General features: G+C 43.1%; 1 protein-coding gene across 1 annotated transcript in view; it reads right to left on the reverse strand.

Annotated features, from left to right (window-relative positions):
- The window catches only part of LOC121314278 (protein phosphatase 1 regulatory subunit 16A-like), a 39,927-nt gene that overhangs the window by 11,908 nt on the left and 6,000 nt on the right, over positions 1-22,019 (reverse strand). Inside the window, exons 2-6 of the mRNA XM_041247351.1 lie at positions 15,951-16,480; positions 15,032-15,296; positions 3,389-3,459; positions 3,100-3,245; positions 493-596 (exon numbers count right to left, since the gene is read on the reverse strand). Coding sequence (XP_041103285.1) covers positions 493-596; positions 3,100-3,245; positions 3,389-3,459; positions 15,032-15,269 — 559 coding nt within the window. The 5' untranslated portion in view covers positions 15,270-15,296; positions 15,951-16,480. The remainder of the gene's footprint in view (positions 1-492; positions 597-3,099; positions 3,246-3,388; positions 3,460-15,031; positions 15,297-15,950; positions 16,481-22,019) is intronic.

Below are 22,019 nucleotides of genomic sequence, written 5' to 3' on the forward strand. Positions count from 1 at the left end.
TGGTTAGGATGGAGGGGGGGCAGTGTGGTTAGAGCCTGAGATGAGAAGGGGAGGGGGCAGTGTGGTTAGAGCTGAGATGAGAAGGGGAGGGGGCAGTGTGGTTAGAGCTGAGATGAGAAGGGGAGGGGGCAGTGTGGTTAGAGCTGAGATGAGAAGGGGAGGGGGCAGTGTGGTTAGGACAGGGAGGGGGGGCAGTGTGGTTAGAGCTGAGATGAGAAGGGGAGGGGGCAGTGTGGTTAGGATGGAGAGGGGGCAGTGTGGTTAGAGCCGAGAGACGAGAAGGGGAGAGGGGCAGTGTGGTTAGAGTTGAGAGACTGGAGAGGGAGGGGGCAGTGTGGTTAGGATGAGAGGGGGCAGTGTGGTTAGAGCTGAGATGAGAAGGGGAGGGGGAAGTGTGGTTAGGACAGGGATGGGGGGGCAGTGTGGTTAGAGCTGAGAAGGAGAGTGGGGCAGTGTGGTTAGAGTAAAAGGAGTGTAAGAGCGCACACTGACCCTGGTTAGCCATGGCTGTTTCAATGTAGTCTAGGGTGACCTCATCTTCACACAGATCGTAAGGCATGTTCCCGTCTGCATTCACTGCCAGCATGTTAGCACCACTGTGGTGGGAAAGAAGAGTGAGACACTCACACATACACTGCGTTCATCCTGCAGGACTTTCATATAGCACAGGCAGTAAGTTTCCCCATTATAAAAAAAGTGTATTAAAGCACAGTGAAAGCATGGGAAAGCACAGTTGTGCATTGTAAAGCAGAGAGATATGGTAAAGCATAGGTAAACACTGTAATGCATGGAGATATGGTAAAGCATATTAGAATGCATGGTTAACCATGGAGAAACTGGTAAAGGACCACAGTAGATTTCCATAAGGGACTCACCACATAAAGATGATATTTCACAATTTACTGTACTTATTCCTTAGATTGAAAAATAATGGAAACTGTAGCACCACTCCAGTTACCTTATGCTGCCTTACATATGAATTGAAGTCTCTGTGCTAGTACAGTACATGCAACCTTGACTTATCCTACAAGTAAAATTACGACAGAAGGTGGAACTATAGAACTGTAGGTTCATGTGACAAGAAATATACCTCCCGGAATAATATTTACAACCACAACTATCATTGTACTGATGCCTCCTGTCATTGACGGCTGCTGGATCACTGCAGAGTACACTATGTACCCTCTTTGCAGCTTGGGGCTACGAAATATTAAACAAAGGAATCCATGCAGCAAGGAAGTTCAATGGAGACATAAACAAATAGGATAGCTGCTTCCGCATTCAGTGCTCAAAGAATATCTCTGGCTTTTGGTGATGTTATAGTAATAATAATGACTTGGATCGCATTATTGAGGAGTTTGGTGACAAAATGAGTGATCAGGAGAGGATTTATCAGTATGCACGACTATGAAGAGGTATGTGATAAATACAGTGCACAAGGGGTGGGGTTGGGCTGGAGATGCAGTACTGAGTGTCCTGTTGATATACAGGGCCTTTTAAACCTGTTTTACTATGAATAAAATTATTTTTTAACAGCGTGTGTAAAATAAACAGCATGTGTAAAAATAAACTGGACGTGACAGGCGCTGAATATATGGACCGCAAAGGGTTAACATACCAAGAGCGACAAAGATTAGTACTGTACAGACATCCCTGTTTAATAGCACTTCAAAGGGAACTGAGCAGAAATGGTGAGAAAAAGCAGAGTTTGACTTTCAGCAGTCCACCAGTAACATAGCAATTAATAAGCTTTTAAAATGTATTAAAAGGTGTTGAAAATGTGTTTATCATGATAATGTGAGTGATATTAACCAGGAGTGTGACATAACCAAAGTGATATTATCAGAAGCTAGTCCCCACTTCCTTTCGTTATATTCCATCATGGACATGATAATAAGCAGGGGGCACACAAAGCTTTAAAGTAATTGACAAAATAATTTCACAAAATCTTACCTCTCATGCACTTCCTTTCACTGTACACCCATATTCTAGGAGAATATAAGGATATATATATTATATATAATATATATATATATATATATATATATATCCAATAGATAGGGAATGGTCCTTTACATATCTAAACAAATGCCATAAACATATATTTGTTTTTGTATTTGTATTGATTGTTTTACAGGTTAATCTCCTCCCTGCCAGAAATGTATATTTGTTTATGTATTTGTATTATTGTTTAACTGCTTAACTGTAATTGTATTGTTTAATTATTAATTATTTCCTGCACCTCGCAATCATTTTAAATTAGAGCCAGGTGAAGGGTATTTAAAGAGAGCAGCCAGTCTCTTAGGGGCTGCTGTGCAAACAAGCCCGCTTGATAGTGTGCTCAAGCATATAGAAAAAAGGTACTGTGTATAGCCTTTTTGTGAATAATGTTTTATAAACCTGTGTGTTTTATCACATAGGTTAGAAAGAAACATATGATATTGCAATGCAGGCATATTAATTTTAAAACATGAAATATGGTACTACATAGGTTAAAGAAAGTTCTTAGATTGTTTGCCTTGCCTTCCAGGATATCTGTTACACTTGTACTTCCCAGGCCATTTCACCTCAGTGGTGCAGAACCAGATAACACGTTTTAAAATGAAAGTACATGTTTTGCTAGAAAGAGACAATGGAAGTGAAAAATAGGCAAGATTTAAGAAATTATTTTGTTAGCTACAATCACTTTATACCCCACTTCCAGACCTGTCAACTCTCCTGTATTCACCGGGAGTCTCACGTATTTTGAAACCTTCTCCCAGGACAGATTTTCTCCTGTATTCTGCTCAAGACTCTTCTGTTAAACTCCATTATGTCAGTAAACCTTTAATGTCTGCAAAAGTCATGGCCGGTGTGTGGTTACAGCAATCCCTGTCTGTACCTAGCAGGGTTTAGGACCCAGGATTGCCCTGTGGCTCCTGTGCCCACTGCCCCCCCCCACCCCCTCAGGGGAAGAGGTAATAAAGGTATCACAGACTGCACCACCCCCTACTCCCGATTTTGTAATTTTCAAAAGTTGACAGGTATGTGGGCTGACAGACAGGATGCACCTCTCTGTACTGTCCACATGGTAGCAGTGCAGAGCTTGGGTCCACATACTGTTTGATGAGCATCTCGACCAGGCCCATGTGTCCACAGGTGGCGGCGGCATGCAGCGGGGTCCACAGCTCACTGTCACACGCGTTCACATTGGCCCCCGCATCCACCAGCGCTCGCACAACCTCCTCGAAATCATCGATGCAGCACTGCGGGTCAGAGAGAACAGCACAGTCACAATGAAAGAGACAGAGACTCAAAGATAATGCACAGCACACAGTCACAACAAGGGAGACAGAGAGACTCACACGTAATATACAGACACTAGAGCAGAGGACACACAGGGTCCTACCTGATGCAGCGCAGTGAGTCCATCCTCATTATACAGGTCCGGACTGACCCCATTCTTCAGGAATTCACGCACTGCAATCACACAACAGGGCCACCAGTCAGGGGCTTTGCATTGCATTCGTTATTTATTATAGTTTATAGTTACAAAATAAAGGATCTATGATGAAAACAATTCTAGTGAGTGAGGTAGAGAGGGATACACAGACTGGACCTCTCAGCGAGGAAGTGAGGGACACACAGACTAGACCTCTCAGTAAGGGACAAACTTACTGGACTTCATTGAGGGACACACAGACTGGGCTTCTCAGTGATGACACCCAAACTGGATTTCTCACTGAGGGAGTGAGGGACACAAAGACTGGGCCTCTCAGTGGGGGAGGAACAACACAAACTTACAGCAAAATTACTAACCAGAAGTAATTTCCCTGCTATGGTTATGAAAAATATTTGTCTTTCAACATCATACAAGAGAACTTGTGGTTTTGCATTGCAGCATCATCAAACTGCTCTCTGCACAAACTTTAGCTGGCAAGGATTGCATGTGTGTGTCTGTGTGTTGTTTTTTCAGAAGGCTACACCCCTGAAACAACCTCACATGATTTCAAAGGGCTTCCATTACACTCTGCACATTTCTGGAGAACATGGAGACAGTGCAGACTCTGAGACATACACAGTAAAGTCATTGCCTTCCTGGGGCACTCAGTAGCATCCACCCCCGACTGCCACAACTAGAAATTTAGGTTGATGTTATCAACGTCATGTACTAAGTAGCATAACAGTAGTTTTAACTGTTTGAAGAAACCTCTAAAGTGTATTCAAGAGTAAGTAGTGGGGTCCCGAAAAATATAGTGTTACACGTCACCGGGTCTTGCTACAACTGCTGAACTCTGTAAGGTCCGCCTAATGTTAAACACCGGCAACCTGGCCCTTTAAATCTTTCTACTCAGGCTCTGTGAGAAACATCCCAGCCCTACACCATTGAAAGGAGAAGAATCAGAGCTTTAAAACGAAGTCCTGCTCGTATTTCTGGTACTGGACCATGTAGAGACAGCCATGAACGCAAGTGCTTTGGGATCACTGCTTAAAATGTTCCTTTTAGACAGTGATGGAGTGTAATTCTGTATGCTTCTTGTGTAGAAGTCACTGGAAGATGTACACTTGTACCTGATAGCACAGAACATTAGGTTATAACCATAACCCTGGTTCCCCGAAAAGAATGACAACCATTACCAAATGGGAAGAGCCTGTCTGACCCGTAAATCACTGAGCACATATAACAAAGCTGCCCTATCAGGGCCCTGCTTTGAGGGAAGTCCCTCCCACCTTCTACTGAAGAGGGACGACCTCACAGTAGCATATCGCCATTTTCGAAATTTAAGGTTAGCTGGGGACACGACCTCAAAGGGTAATGGTTGTCATTCTTTTCAGGGAGCCAGGGTTATGGTAATAACCTAATGTTCCCTTTCAAGTAGAATGACAACCACTATCGAATGGGAAGCTGTACCAGAGCTGTCGTGGCTCCAGATTACAGATAGTACAGCCCCACGGCAATAGCATCCAGAGCCCTCATAACGCATAAGGGCATGCCGCCAGCAGCAATCTAGAGCCCAGAGAGGGCCTCACTCAGTTTGCAACATCAAGGCAGTAAAAACATGCAAATGTCTGACTAGCTGCAAAGCTCGAAGTCACTTGGCCGCTGGTGGAATGGGCCGTAATGTCCCCCGGCATGGGGGAGTCTGTCTGTTCATATGCCAAGCGTATGGCATCAGACACCCAGTGTGCTAGATGTTGCTTCGAAAGGGCCTGACCTCTACAGCGGGAACCGTGGCAGACAAACAGCTGGTTGGACTGTCCCCAGGACGCTGTCCTACTTAGGCAACAGCACAGAGCCCGGACCGGGCAAAGTGTGTGCTGTCTGCGATCTTCCTCTGACTCAAGCAGGGGAGGTCTGTAAGCTTCCAAAACCACTGTTTGGTTAATACGGAATGAAGAGACCACCTTTGGCAAAAAGGCCAGGTTAGTTCTTAATGTTACACGAGTCATTACTAGTGAAAGCCATACAAGAGTCAATGGACAGCGCATGAAGCTCACTTACTCTTCTGGCAGACGTAATGGCTAACAAAAACTCCACTTTGAAGGGAACAGGGTGCAGCTCTGCTGAGGCCATGGGCTCAAATTTGGGACCCGTAAGGACCCCCAGCACCAGCTCCAGATCCCACTTAGGGACCATGCTCTTCGTTGGAGGAGCCTCCGGCACCCTTTAAGAAATTGCATTGCCAGGAAGTGTGCCCCAGCAGACAGTCAATCTTATCGTGGCACACCAATATTGCTGCCAAGTAGACCTTCAGAGTAGATGCAGAACCTGAGAGTGCAGTCTCCACTCAGAGCTGTCTGGAGCTCCTCTGGACAGGAGGTCTGCTGCTCTGTTGGCCACACCAGGAAGGTGGACTGTCCTGATGGAATGCAAGTTTCTGTGCGTCCAAGTCAGGAGTCTGTGCACCACATGGTGAAGGCCAGATGAGCGCAGGCCGCCTTGGTGGTTTATGTAGGCGACCACTGTTGCATTGTCTGTCCGAACCAGCACATGTTTGTTTGTAAACTGCTGGATAAAATGACAGCGCGCTAGGGCTACTGCTTGCAGTTCTTGGGCATTTATATGCACTTGCTGCCAAGGTCCATTCCACTGACCTCATATTCCCCTCCCACTCCAGACCGCTCCCCAGCCCAGGCTGGAGGCATCCGTAGTGACAACTTCCCTTCTGTGAGGGGAAGCCGAGGGGAGATCCGAGGCACAGATTGACATGGCGGAGCCACTACTCCAGTGTCTTCCGGCATTGTCCAGATACTCGCAAGCGTAGATATTTTCTGTGTGCGAGACGGATTGGGACATGGAAGTAGGAGTCTTGCAGGTCGATCGATGTGAACCAGTCGCCCGGCTGGACAAACTGGAGGATACACTGTGCGGTCAACATGTTGAACTTCCATTGTTTGAGGAACATGTTGAGGACCCCGAGGTCCAGAATAGGTCAGAAACCGCCGTTCCTCTTGGGTACCAGGAAGTAGCTGGAGTAGAACCCGCTTAAGGCATTGCTTGGATTTACTAAGTGCACAGTGTGCTTTTGTTGGAGGAGGATCTCCTGTTGGAGGAGAATCGTGCATGCTAGTCTGACGGAGGTAGGGAGCACACCCTTGAAGGGCGGAGGGCCCAAGCAAAATTGCACAGCGTAACCATGTCTCATAGTCATGAGCACCCAGGAGTCCTGGGTGCAGCCTTGCCATGGGTTGTGTCCAGTGGTCAGTCCGGTTGTGAGGGGGGGGAAGGTGGCAGCAGGAGCCCCTCAGGGGTGGTCTCCCTTGGGCTTGGGAGGGGGCACATCTTTTTTAGGCCCCGGTCTCCAGCCAGAGAACCGGTTACCTCTTGCCAGCGGTGGTCCCTTGCCGCTGGCTTTCCCTCCGTCTGCTTGCTTGGCCTGAGGTGGAGGGCGGCGTTCAAACCCCAGCAGACTGGGAAAGCCACCTAGGGCTCTGGCAATAGGGAGGAAGGTGCAACAACTTTGAAGCGACCTCTGTGGCCTCGTGGGTCCTCTCAAGGCTCACATCCACAGTCGCTCCGAATGTTTGCCCCGGTGTTATTGGGGCATCCAGTAACGCAGCCTTCTCTGTCTCCACCACCACCATCACTCCCGTCACCGCCTGAAGCTCCCCCGCATCTGTCTCCATTGCCTGCTCCCGCAGTCTTGCTGCTAACTGCGACTGGTAGAGCACCAAGATGGACACTATGTTCACTGCTCTCACCGACAGACTTCCTCACAGAGAGGAAGAGCATGCTGTGTAGGGTGCCCTCTTTGTTTAAGGAAGCGATTCCTTTTCCTTCCTGTTCCACAGGCCAGGGAACATCAGTGGCAGCAGCTGCGCGCTGCATCACAGCACGGAACTCCTCCCTCTGAGAGATGTGAGGGAGGGTTGGAGTGGAGCTCCCGGCTGAGGCCTGCCTGACCGAAGTGGTGAGGTCAGACACATCCAACCTTGAGGCAGTGAAAGAGAGCTCGCCGGGGCTTGGGGGTATAGGTGGGACCAAAGATGGATAGCGGGAGTGGAGGGGCTGGGGCTGCCCGGTAGCAGGGGGGCAGTCTACCCTGAGCCTGCAGCAAGGTCTCAAGCATGGCTTGCTGGGCTCTTACAGCCTAAGCCAGGTCTTCAAAAAGCCTCTCCGCAGAGCTCTGGCGTTTTTCTGGAGACGCAAAAGGAGAGCATCTGCGTCGATGAGGAGAAGGGGAGAGGTACCTCCTCGGTGAGTGTCTACCGCCCGGTGAGCGTACTCTCAAACGGTGCCCCCTAGGTGGTTTCCACCGCAATTCCATAGATGGGCGTTTACGCCTCCATGCTGGTGGTGGGGTAGGAGAGGGTGAACCAGGGGTATGGGGGTGCTCTCCCTCGCCACTGTAGTAGGTGGGCTTCCAGAGGTCCCTTGAGAGGCCCTGAGCTGTCGCAGTAGACAGTGCCCTTCTATGCTCTGAGGAATGGGAGTCCGATGGGGAGAGGGCTGCCCTCCTGCGACTGGTTCTGTTGGTCAACTGTTGACAAGAAGAGCAGTCCTTCTCTCCTGTCAGCGCCTTGGCTGCATGAACCGGTCCCAAGCACCGGACACAGCGAGTGTGCCCATCCTCCTTTGGGAACTTCGCTGCACATTGGTCACACTGGGGAAACCAAAAACGGAGGACCCTGCAGAGCACACTGAGATGGCAGCGCGGGCATCGATGCCGAGCAGTAGGATTCAGTGCCGAGTAGCCATCAGAAACCATAGTCAACAGCGAGTAATTGGCATCGGTGCCGAGGTGGGGACGCGCCAATCGGCGTTAGAGTTGGCGCCGAGTGCAGAAGAGGGCACAGTAGGGGCAGAGCTGGATTGTAGCTGGAGCAGAGTCAATCAGCATTGGGGTCGGCGCCACATGACAGCGGGATCACCCGACAGTAGCTGACACAAATAGCTCACGACCAAGCAGAGTAAGTGACTACAGCGAGAGAAGAAAAAGAAAAGAGCTTAGCAACAATCTCTATAGAGGGGTCGAAACCAGCTCTATTCACTAAAATCCAACTAGGAGACTAAGGCAACTAGCAATCTCAATATAGTCGTAAATGTAGAAGCTTACCATAGTGAATTAGTTTTTGTAGGCTAGGGACTCGATCCTGAGGATTTTTTTGCCATGCAAAAGAGCCAAGTTCCAGCACAAGCAGAGTACAAAGCAATCCGAGTGTTGTCTCAGTGAGGGGAGAGAGAAAATGGTGATATGCTACTGCAAGGACGTCCCTCTTCAGCAGGAGGTGGGAGAGACTTCCCCCTCACAGCAGGGCCCTGATAGGGCATCTTTTTTATATGTGCTCAGTGATTGAGGGGTCAGAGAGGCTCTTCCCATTCAGTAATGGTTGTCTTTCCACTTAAAAGGGAACAAAGCCTGGTTTCAAAGACTTTTGATAAAGAAGTAGGTGCAGCTGAAACGGGAAGGAGCAAAAAGGTTGCTGGACTGTAAACAATAAAATGACAGACACCCAACTTAAGAACCAGAACAAAGTGAACGTTAATTCAACGCTTACTTTAACAGATCTTCACCCATAACCACATAGTAAACCCTCAACAGTGCTACATTTAGAAAAACGTAATAAAGTTCAATGACAGGCGTTGCAACTAGAAGTCTTTGTTTTAAAGAGGAAATCTACAAAACAGAATTTTCATGGAAATCCCTTTCAGGAAACTAACATATTCATATTATATGCTGCCTAGGATAGCATATAATGGCTCACAAAATCCAATGTAAATGTGATTATTAATAATAATAATAATATAATAATAATAATAATAATAGGTAAATCAGGATATTACTTCCTGAGAGTGAGAGAGGCAGGGTGTTTGACTAGTTCTACACCTTCAGCTTTACAGTGAGCTGTTCTATCCCCAGGCTACTTCATGTAAGACAGCCAACTCTCTTTAAAAAATAATCAATCATTTGACAAGCAAATTAGTTGTAATAAAAACTGAACTAAGCTGCCTACCAAGCATGCTTACTCTGGAAGAAAAACACAAATCGCTGCTACTGAACACATTCAAAACACACAGAGATCCACAAAGACTTAACTCAAGCAAGCAGCTTCAAATTACAATGACATTGTCATGTTTTTTGCCATTCTGATTGCTTCTTACTGCAGTTACTCAAACCTTATCTTTAATTTAGTTCTTCATAAGTCTGTGTAAAGGTGCTTTAACTAGTTAGTTCAAGGAGCTGCTCTTCAGCCATAGACATATGTAATGCAGGCTAGATCAGCCAAAGTATCTGAGTGTTAGGTATACTGTACCATTTAGGGCATAGCTTGCGTGCTGCCAGAAAAAAAACACACAAGACTTGATCCAAAGTGGCAGATCACTAGATGGTGCTGGCACTTTCCTCTATAAAAGACACTTTGGCTGATTTAGGAGAGGAGAAAAAAAAAAAAAAAAGCTTTGCCAATATTTCATTATCTTACTCTCCTTTGTTCTGTTGTGCTTTCTACAAACCACAAACCAGTCCTGTGAACCGCTGTTCAAGTCAAAAAGATGTCACAGTATACAGTCCGCTTTTCATAAGCTACCTCGACAAAACATGGGAATCGTTTCCTCACAAACCACGAAGCCATCTGCTATTACCCACAGCATCTCGACTAACCTGTCAGGTAGCGTGCTTTTCAGATACTCTGAACCTCTCCGAGCTAGGAGACCGATACCAAGCCCTGAGGTGCCAGACTGTCAGTCTCTCTCACCCAGGACAAGGGGAGTCTGTCAGAGGTTTGTTTATTTTACCACGGATGGTCTCCCCAATTCAGAATTTCTAATTACACTCCCTCACCACAGCAATTTCCTTCAACAGCTCAGGAGAATTGAAAGTCAGTCGGTGTCCTCTGATCCCCAAGCCAAATACCTCTTTATACCCAGGAATGACAGACAGAATGTCAGTGAGCTACCGGCCTCTGGAGGACAAAGGCCAGCCCAGCACATGTCCAGGCAGCCCAGCAGCTCACCAGGTGCCTGGTCAGTAGGGTGAGCTGCAACGCACGGAGGAGAAACAGTCCCTGATGTTTTTGTCTCCCTAACCTATTGGAACGCCAGAGCAAATGCTTCCTAAGGAATCCCCGGTGAAGACCGGCGACTGCATCCTTTAAGACTTGTTTTGAGATCAATCAGCTATTAGGAACCAAACAGCACTGACAGACAGAATGGCTTCATCTTGTTTGTACATTTTCTCATGCTCGTGTGGTGTTTTTTACTAATTAAAAGTATTTATCACCTAGTGCTGTAAATCCTGTGATATCCCTTAAGCATTAAAATCAGTCCAAGCACTTCTCCATTTCTTCTCAGCTTTGTATAGTCGCAGGGCTATTGCCTCCTGTGATCCCCGCTTTAACAGACAGGCATTGTGTGGAAAGGTACAGAGCATGCAGGTTAGATATATAGTGTAGGCTATATACTTATACAGCTGTGTTTGTATTCTATTTTTTTTTAGCAGTGAAAGTGAATGTACAGTCCTATAAAATGTCCCGCGTGACTGTTAAAAAATGCTATTGTAGGATAAGATGATAAGGGCTCAGATGACAAAGCACACACCATGATCTATAAGTCAAGACCAATGCACACTCAAATTGACAGTTGTGCAAACTTCCTAATTTCCTTTTGTGTACTGTGGGTGTGGGTGTGTGTGGGGGGTTGAGCACAATATTAAATGGGTGGCTTCAGTGAAGGCTGACCTAAACTCCTTTTCTTGGTTAAAAGAGCCATACTATACTGAGGAGCAGTTATTTCTTATAAATAGCAGACTGAACAGAAGCAAAGGCACTTAAAAAAAAAAAAAAAAAAAAAAAAAAAAAAAAGGTTAAGGTTTAACCCGACTGCACGAAGACACAGCTTTAGTATGGCTGTCTTCATTAAACATGAGTCATGTTTAAACACAAGATCAGTTTAGTTTTTACTGTACTCTACCCAAACACTGTCAATTGCCCTTGTACACTTTTTCAAACCCATTAAGATCAGGTTATGATAAGGTTGTATAATGCACTGGTGAGACCACACTTTGAATACTGTGTTCAATTCTGGTTGTCAAAGTACCAAACGGACATTAGGGCCCTGGAGAATCCAACTATGAGCAACCAGTCCAATTCCAACACTTAAAAGAATCAGCAGTGAAGATAGGTTGAATTTATTTAGCCTAGATCAAAGACTTCTTTAAAATCTTAAAAGGAGCTGATAAAGTTAAAATCAATACTTTAAGCGCAGCACAGAAACCAGGACCCGAGGGTATGAAATGAGTTACCTACCCATGGTGTTGATCCCTTAAGATCAAACTTGACAAAGTTTTGATATCATTTAGTCGCTAACAATTAGATAAGCACTAATGGGGCAAATAGCTTCCCCGCAATCATAAATGTTGTTATTAAGTCATATTGTGCTGGTCTACATTCAAATGGCATAGCCTGCTGGCTGGTTTCAGCTGTTGACAGTGCTGCTCGCTTATGCTGTGCTTGTACGTGTGCGACATTTATTATTTATTTATTTATTTATTTATTTATTTATTGTATGGCTTTTGCGATAGATCAACCAACTGAATATCTGCACTGACTCTGCAGTAGCCCAATCATAAGTTAGCCTGGTGGGACATAAACTGTGTCTGTTTCAGGTGCAGGTACCGACCGAGTTTTAAGCAGCTGTCCAATCACAACCAAGCAGAGGCCGCTCACGGTATTCTGCATGAAAATTGAAGACGAGTGAGCAGCCAATGGGAAAGTGAAAGATCTGACAGCTGTCCAATCATTAGTGAGCAGAGGCTTGGTGTTATGCCAGGTAAGCACTAAATTTCGTCGACTTTTATTGAGAAAAATAATACATTTCAGTATTTAGAATTTAATTTTCTATCTGTATTTTTTTTTTATTTCACCAGAAAAGGGGAACACCGTAGTATATTTAGTTACAAATCTACTTTCTCTGAATAATTGTACTGCAGATGAGCGATCTTTAAAACAGAGTAGTGTTGACAAATTTGTCAAACTGAAACAAAGCGAGACGCTATCTACACTCTTATTTTAGTTTATTCATGGTTATCTGTGTAAACATGCGATTTACAAATATTTGTATTGCGTATTTTATATAAATTTAAAGAATAAGCGCAGCACACACAATTACTACCTGAGACTTCGCCTTATCAGAGTGAGCCAAGAATAACCCCTAAAAACTCTTAATATATATATATATATATATATATATATATATATATATATATATAATATATATATATATATATATATATATATATATATATATATATATATATATATATATATAAAATGTCACCAGAAGGCAGTTTGTAAGATAAGATCCTATGCAACAGTCAGCGTGCCCGCAAACAGCCAAGTAAGATCAATTTATGCCTGTGCCAAAATTACTTTGAGGACCACTGCCCTGGACCAATTAGTGCAGGCTTTACATTCGTTTGTGATGTGCCCCATTAGTCTGCAGCTATCATTTCATTAAGTGCATGCATGTTTACCAATTTGTATTTTTATTCTTACTGATTTGATGAGTTACTGTTGCTGCTTTTGTCACAAAATTTTATTTTTGTATACTCAAATCGTTTATACTGTAGAGTGATATCATGTGCTGATGACATTATCATACCCAGTGAACAATGATCAGAAGTCTTACAAAACTCACAACTTTTGCAAAATATAAATTTGGTTATACTGAAACCACACTCTCTATAAAAGCCAATATGAATAATTAATTTGTGCAGCTCTGTACAACGTAAAAATTATGATCTTCTTGTACTTCTTTATACTAGTGTTGAGGGCTTACGGATTGTCATCACAAATCAAATCCACACAGAAGAGATTTAGTCTGGCAATGCGCAAGGAAAGCATGTGATACAGATTAGCTAGCTAAATTCCAAACAGTGCACCAGGAAGTTTTGCACACATTGTTTTGTTGTTGTTTTATGATTTGATAATTCACAAATTTCATTAATCAATAGGCCATCTTGACAGCCAATTTTAAATGTACAGTACAGTATTGCCCCCACCCTCTCCCACTGAAGACACAGATTTCTGCTTCCTCACAAACACAAATGGGATAGAGTGGGCCTCACATGTACAGTATTCTCTGTACATACCAGCTTGCTTTGTAGACCCAAAATAAACACACCTCTTACATGACTGGTTGGACATAATCACTAGGGAATCGAGACAGTTATTATTTTTAAACTCTCAGCATAAACCACTGACAGGTTATATAGTACAGCGAAGAGAGTGGCACATCATGGCTTGGGATGTCACAGAGTTACATTTTGACGGTATGACACTGTCTGGAATACACTGCTGAGGTGAAATGACCCAGGGAGTTCAAGACCAAACCGATAACCCAAGAATTAGGCATAGAAAGTTTCCTATGTACTAAAGTAGTACCAGATATCATGTTTTAAAATGAAAACACATGTGTGCTAACATTTGAGATGTACGTAGCTAATGGATGTGCAAAATGGCTATGAATTATGTTTTTTAGATACAATTACTTTAACTTGTGCAGTATGTAAAACATCCCCCCGCCACACACACAAACTGCAGCTCCATGCAAAGCACTGAGTAGAAGTATTTGAATCTCCTAACCGGTCTGTCCTTCGACCAGTATTTAGCCCTCAAAATAACTCTGTGTTTCAGCATAATAAAAAGACCGGATGTTGGCAGGAGGCTGATAAGGAAGGAAGGAGGGATTTGAACAGGAGCATTCGGAGGAAAATAATACAGTTAATCAGAAACCACCTTGAATTTGAACAAAACATACATATTCAATTGAGTACGGATATTGTGTTAATTTAATGTTCCAAGTACAGAACAATACACCCAGTATCAGATTGTACAAGATCTTATGTATGGACAGCAAAACACCAAATCTCACTTTTCTTAATGTTTTGTTGCTTTAATATTATCAGATGTATTAATTTAGTAGGGCTCACTGTTTTCCTAGGTTTCTGTGCTTCTAGAGCCAAAAAAAGTCATGTGACCTTGTACTATACAATCACATTGCGCACTATTGGGGGAGTTGTTCATGGAGCTATAGGGGAGGAACACTTTCTAACAAGAGATTTGTTTACTCATTGACGGGAATTCTGAACCCCCAGAATGCAGCAGAGCTAATGTGAATTTCTAACCCTGCTCAAACTCCTGGCTCCTGATCATTTCAATACTAGACTTCACCGACAGAAGTTCTGAACCCCAGGGCTGGGTGCAGCTGGACAGTGTTGGGTTAAAGAGTAAATGGAGGAGCTGGGACAAATATGTTAGTATTTATTTTACTGTCAAATGGTATGAATTATACTTTTCAGCCAATTCAAAATGAAATAAGACTCCCATTGCACAGTAGTTACCTATTCCAGGTTTTAATACAAGGTTGATTAGCCAGTGTGTAAACCTCAACTATGTCTTATCAAACTTCTAGTAAAACCAGTAATGGATCTATGAAATGGGAATCTTATTTTTATCCCTGGAACATGAATTTAAAATCTTGACAGAATATTTTCTAATGGGATAACACCAAGTTAGTCCAGGCCCTAGTAAAAGGCTCCGGTATCGTGCTCACCCTCTTCAAGGTCGTTCCTGGCTGCAGCTTCCAGCAGGGTCACGTTGTTTGGGAAGGAGATACGACGCCCCTCCTTGCCGGCTTTCCCCCCTCTGCTCCTGTGCGGGGCCTCCTTCTCCATCTGCGCCCAGGTCTTCAGCTGCTGTGCGCGCCTTTTATGTGCATGTTTGAGCCGCTCCGCCGTCGTCATGCGACCCACCGCTGGCATCTCGGCCAACAGCTCTGCGTGTTCCGTCATGGCGTCTCACTCTCTCTTCGTCTCACTCTGCAACACACATCCCTCACTTGGCAAAGCTGTCCAAAACTGGGCCCCATCTACAGGCAGGAGTCATGATTTAAATCAGCAGGAACAGTACCAACAGTAATCTGGTGCAACTTCTCTATGTGTTCAGTGTGTAGACACACAATAACAGAAGCAGGGGAATAAAGGGTTTAAATAATCATTTACGCTATTCAGAGTGCTGCGGAGATCCAGGGAACCAAATATAAATTCCAACACAGGGAAGTAAACCGACAGCTGATTCCAACAGAGGTATACCGACAGCTGACCTCAACGCCTTAAATCAGAACTGAGCTGGTTTCCCTCATGGGTTCCCAGTTCTCCTGAAAAGATTAAACTCTGAAGACTGCCTCCTCCTGGTGAGCTTGTTTAATTACCAAGTGCCAATTTTGTCACTTTATATACAGTATATATTTGCACAGAATTAAGAGTCTCGGACACACGGTTCTTGAGATAACAGTTGAGGTCCACTCCAGCTCAATTCACCTCATTGTTTGATCCACTAAAGAAATCAAAACATGCATCTGCTGTTCTGAGCATCCAGTTGTCAGAACGAATATTAAAATGTCAGAATACAGATGAAAAATTAAATAAATGCATTAAATAAAACAATAAAAAAAGAGAACGCCTTCACAACACCTTTCCCAGTAGTGTTAAGTTGTCATTCAGCTCCGAGCTCAGCCATAAGGTATCCTGAGCATCATCTCCAAGCACAGATTGTCTGGAATGTGTGACTGAAAGATCCTACTACACCCAGAGCACAGCAAGAATGCTGAACTGTACTGTATCACTGCTTAGCCTGGCTGCAGACAGAGGAAAGAACCTCCCCCACATTGAAGGGAGGGAGTGTGAAGCTTGGCCAAACTGGGCTGCTATTATTTCTAGTGACAGCAGTCACAAAAAACCATATGACAGAAACCAGCTGGTAGGTTTAGACAAGGAAGTTTGTGCTTCCTGGATTGAGTAGGAGCGGTTATATCTGAAGTGGACCAGCTGGATGGATCTCTTGAGCCTGAATGCCCAGTCGAAGAGGAGGTACGTGTGCTGCTGTGCAGTGCTCTCCTCTCCTGACCTGACCTGCATGCAAGTCAGTTCAATCCTACACACTTCAAATTCTCTGCTTGAGAAGACTTCTCCTCTCTACAGGTCAAATTCCACAGGTATCCACCCTGTAAGAGAAAGAGAGAAAAAAAAAAAAAGTTAAAACTACAGAAGATATTGCAACACAAGTTTTATCATTCCCCAAACAAAAAGAAACTACCAAATATTACCATGCAGCTTTCGCAAATCAGCTTGGATATATAGTGAAAAGTGTTGAATTTAAATCAAGTGGAAGTAATTTTAAAATTTTAAAATGCATTAGTAAGACCTCATCTAGAATATTGTGTTATTCTGGGTTTAAAAGGCATGTCATATGCAGACAGGCTAAAATAATTGAATCTATTCAGTCTTGAACAAAGACGACTACGCGGCGATCCGATTTAAGCATTCAAAATTCTAAAAGGTATTGACAATGTCGACCCAAGGGGCTTTTTTGACCTGAAAAAAGAAACAAGGACCAAGGGTCACAAATGGAGATTAGATAAGGGGGGGGGGGATTCAGAACAGAAAATAGGAGGCACTTTTTTACACACAGACTTGTGGGAGTCTGGAACCAACTCCAGAGTAATATTGTTTGTAAACTTTCTTATGTTCTTATGAACGCAGCTCTGTTAAAGAGGAGTACAGAGTAATACAAGACAGGAATTTCTGTTGGTGTTCATGACACCAAAGGCTTTATAATGAGTGAAATTTAAAAACAGCAACAGACATTACAAACACCCAGCCATCACAACGCTCCACACACAGAGGAACACACTCAGACAGCACGTCTCGCTCTGAAACAGCAAAACTGATGGAAAAGCACAACATAGAAATAAAGTATAGAAATCTATAAATCAGAGGCTTCAAGTGTTTAAAATAACTCTTAAGGCACCGTTTACCCTAATCAGAACTGGGCATTACAGGGATAGAAATTGTCTCTTTGTAGCCATTTTTACAGCTACTAGCTATCAAATTGGTATAAAAGCCCTATTTTTTTTTTTTTTTTTTTAAATAAAAAAAAAAAAAAAAAAAAAAAAAGACATTCTAAAAAAGTATTTCAAATAGATAGTCTCTGAAAACTAATTCAAATTTTAAAAAGAGCATACGATTTCAATATTAAAAAAGGTATATTTTGTAAATAGTAAAAGATGTTCATGCCCATTCCAGGTTCAGTTATAACGTACTGTAACATGTACAGTAAGTATACCAGAAAAAAAAAAAAAGAAAAAAAAAACCCATCAGTGCAGGTACTTAACTAACACTGGTTTCAGAAAAAAGTGTGAATTAATAGTTTGAAGAAGGTGCTTGACTTGAAATTCACCTGGGTATTGATATCACTGTGGTGCAAAGGAATCCTACAAACCGTTTCTAGTAAATCACTTGCCAGGAATATCTTTTGTGTTTTTAATTCCCGTTCTACAATCCTCCTTTGAAAAAAAGAAACAAGGAGGTGCCTCTGTGCAGCAATCCCCTGATAAAAAGAGTCGACCATGTTAATCCGCTACAGCCTAGCAAACTGCAGCACACAGCTCATTGTGCAAGCCACACACAGGTCAGAGGTACAGTGCACTGCAGCAAACAGCACACAGCTCATCATGAGTGCCACACATAGGTCAGGAGATACAGTGCACTGCAGCACACACAGATCATCGTGACAGCCACACACAGTGCAGAGATACAGTGCACTACAGCACACACAGATCATTGTGAGAGCCACACACAGTGCAGAGATACAGTGCACTGCAGCACACACAGATCAGCGTGAGAGCCACACACAGTGCAGAGATACAGTGCACTGCAGCACACACAGATCATCGTGAGAGCCACACACAGTGCAGAGATACAGTGCACTACAGCACACACAGATCATCGTGACAGCCATGTATTGGAAGTCACTGTAGTCACTCTGGCATAATTAGAATAAAGGATGGAGGAAAACTAATGGGACTACCTACTGTAACAGGCAGTGTTGTGTGATGCAGTGCTGTTATGGATTATGTCCACTGTCGGTGAGATGAGATGAGGGTAAAAGTACTAAAACATGAATGCAAATGAGTCTGGCTTGACTCATACAACCTTGTACTTGGCTTGATTCATGCCAAATCTGCCCGATTCCAGCTTTGCTGAAGCACCCCCAGATCATCACCGTCCTCCAATACATTTTAAAGTGGGTGCGAGACACTGGCTTGTAGGCCTCTCCAGGTCTCCGTCTAACCATTAGACGACCAGGTGTGACTAGGCAAAGCTGAAAACTGGGCTCATCTGGGGGTGCTTCAGCAAGGCTGGAATCGGGCAGACTTGTCTTTGTGAAGGGCGCATGAATCAAGCCAAGTACAAAGTTGTCCTGGAAGAAAACTTGCTTCCTTCTCCTCTGACAACGTTCCCAAACTCTGAGGATTGATTTTTCCAGCAGGACAATGCTCCATGCCACACAGCCAGGTCAATCAAGGTGTGGATGGAGGACCACCAGATCAAGACCCTGTCATGGCCAGCCCAATCTCCAGACCTGAACCCCACTGAAAACCTCTGGAATGTGATCAAGAGGAAGACGGATAGTCACAATCCATCAAACAAAGCCGAGCTGCTTGAGTTTTTGCGCCAGGAGTGGCATAAAGTCACGCAACATCAATGTGAAAGACTGGTGGAGAGCATGCCAAGACACATGAAAGCTGTGCTTGAAAATGAGGGTTATTCCACCAAATACTGATTTCTGAACTCTTCCTAAGTTAAAACATTAGTATTGTGTTGTTTAAAAATGAATATGAACTTATTTTCTTTGCATTACTCGAAGTCTGACAACACTGCATCTTTTTTGTTATTTTGACCAGCTGTCATTTTCTGCAAATAAATGCTCTAAATGACAATATTTTTATTTGGAATTTGGGAGAAATGTTGTCAGTAGTTTATAGAATAAAACAAAAATGTTCATTTTACCCAAACACATAGCTATAAATAGTAAAACTGATAATTTTGCAGTGGCCTAAATTTTTTCCAGAGCTGTATGTATGTATGTATGTATGTATGTATGTATGTATGTATGTATGTATATATGTATGTATACACACACACACACACACACACACACACACACACACACACACACAGTTCTGTGCAAAAGTTTTAGGCAGGTGTGAAAAAATGCTGTAAAGTAAGAATGCTTTCAAAAATAGACATGTTAATAGTTTATATTTATCAATTAACTAAATGCAAAGCGAGTGAACAGAAGAAAAATCTAAATCAAATCCATATTTGGTGTGACCACCCTTTGCCTTCAAAACAGCATCAATCCTTATTGCACAAAGTCAGGGATTTTGTAGACATATAGACAGGTGTATGATTAAACAATTATACCAAACAGGTGCTAATGATCATCAATTCAATATGTAGGTTGAAACACAATCATTCACTGAAACAGAAACAGCTGTGTAGGAGGAATAAAACTGGGTGAGGAACAGCCAAACTGAGCTAACAAGATGAGGTTGCTGAAGATAGTTTACTGTCAAAAGTCATACACCATGGCAAGACTGAGCACAGCAACAAGACACAAGGTAGTTATACTGCATCAGCAAGGTCTCTCCCAGGCAGAAATTTCAAGGCAGACAGGGGTTTCCGGATGTGCTGCCCAAGCTCTTTTGAAGAAGCACAAAGAAACGGGCAACGTTGAGGACCGTGGATGCAGTGGTCGGCCAAGAAAACTTACTTCAGTAGATGAAAGACACAACATGCTTACTTCCTTTCGCAATTTCGGAAGATGTCCAGCAATGCCATCAGCTCAGAATTGGCAGAAAACAGTGGGACCCTGGTACACCCATCTACTGTCTGGAGAAGTCTGGTCAGAAGTGGCCTTCATGGAAGACTTTCTGCCAAAAAGCCATACCGCCAACGTGAAAACAAGGCCAAGCGACTCAACTATGCACAAAAACACAGGAACTGGGGTGCAGAAAAATGTCAGCAGGTGCTCTGGACTGATGAATCAAAATTTGAAATATTTGGCTGTAGCAGAAGGCAGTTTGTTCGCCGAAGGGCTGGACAGCGGTACACGAATGAGTGTCTGCAGGCAACAGTGAAGCATGGTGGAGGTTCCTTGCAAGTTTGGGGCTGCATTTCTGCAAATGGAGTTGGGGATTTGGTCAGAATTAATGGTCTCCTCAATGCTGAGAAGTACAGGCAGATACTTATCCATCATGCAATACCATCAGGGAGGCATCTGATTGGCCCCAAATTTATTCTGCAGCATGACAACGACCCCAAACATACAGCGAAAGTCATTAAGAACTATCTTCAGCGTAAAGAAGAACAAGGAGTCCTGGAAGTGATGGTATGGCCCCCACAGAGTCCTGATCTCAAAATCATCGAGTCTATCTGAGATTACATGAAGAGAGAGAAGCAACTGAGGCTGCCTAAATCCACAGAAGAACTGTGGTTAGTTCTCCAAGATGTTTGGGCCAACCTACCTGCCGAGTTCCTTCAAAAACTGTGTGCAAGTGTACCTAGAAGAATTGATGCTGTTTTGAAGGCAAAGGGTGGTCACACCAAATATTGATTTGATGTAGATTTTTCTTCTGTTCACTCACTTTGCATTTTGTTAATTGATAAATATAAACTATTAACATGTCTATTTTTGAAAGCATTCTTACTTTTACAGCACTTTTTCAAACCTGCCTAAAACTTTTGCACAGTACTGTGTATGTATGTGTGTGTGTTTATATATATATATATATATATATATATATATATATATATATATATATATATATATATATATATATATATATATATATATATATATATATTAGAGGTATCACAGCTTCATAAGGCTGGACCATTTAGACACCAAACTCTTGCCTTATTTTCCTCAAATGCTGTTTTTGTTTTACTGATAAAAAGTAACATAAGAACATAAAGCCTATCAGTTTGATAAAGTTGATGACAATGACGTACAGCAGAAAGTACAGAATAGTATAGAATAATTAGCAATGACATGTTTAATCACAATTTGAAAAACAATTCTCCAGCTAGATCGAAAGATTTGAAGTGAGCCATACCTACATACAACCGTGTCCAAACGGGAATAACAACTAACATACCACTGAAAGTACTGGGATCTAAACAGTTTCAAGTGCTGAGGTATGTAGCCATGACATCAGGAGCTTAGTAATAGATTATCTTTATTGTAAGACACCACTATGATCTTTTTAATTATTAAGGCTGTATAAAAAGATGGGACTACAGGTGACTGCCAAAAATAAACTAATTTACAAAAGAAGTTGTTTCACCATTAATAGAACTACCAAGGTGTATGAACTTGTCTATTGCTGCATTCTTATCCCCACCCATGTGTATCAAAATAGTACATCTGTAAACATATTTTACCATTCATCTCGACTTTAAAGTTCCAGCACCTACTAAAGGGTGGATTGTATTGCTTGAAGTATCTCGGGTGTGACTGATCATAACTCATCCACGGTTGCTTTATGACAGCTTATGTATTTAAATCAACGGTCTGGGTGTGGCTGTTACAATGATGTGGTTCTGGAAAACAACTACAGTAAAGAAATAAGCATACAGTGGCAGAAGTGTAACCTCAGGACCTGGCTTGAGCACTATGATAAAGAAAGACATGCA

The sequence above is a fragment of the Polyodon spathula genome, chromosome 4 (assembly GCF_017654505.1).
Source record: "Polyodon spathula isolate WHYD16114869_AA chromosome 4, ASM1765450v1, whole genome shotgun sequence".
In the NCBI taxonomy this organism is placed as follows: domain Eukaryota; kingdom Metazoa; phylum Chordata; class Actinopteri; order Acipenseriformes; family Polyodontidae; genus Polyodon; species Polyodon spathula.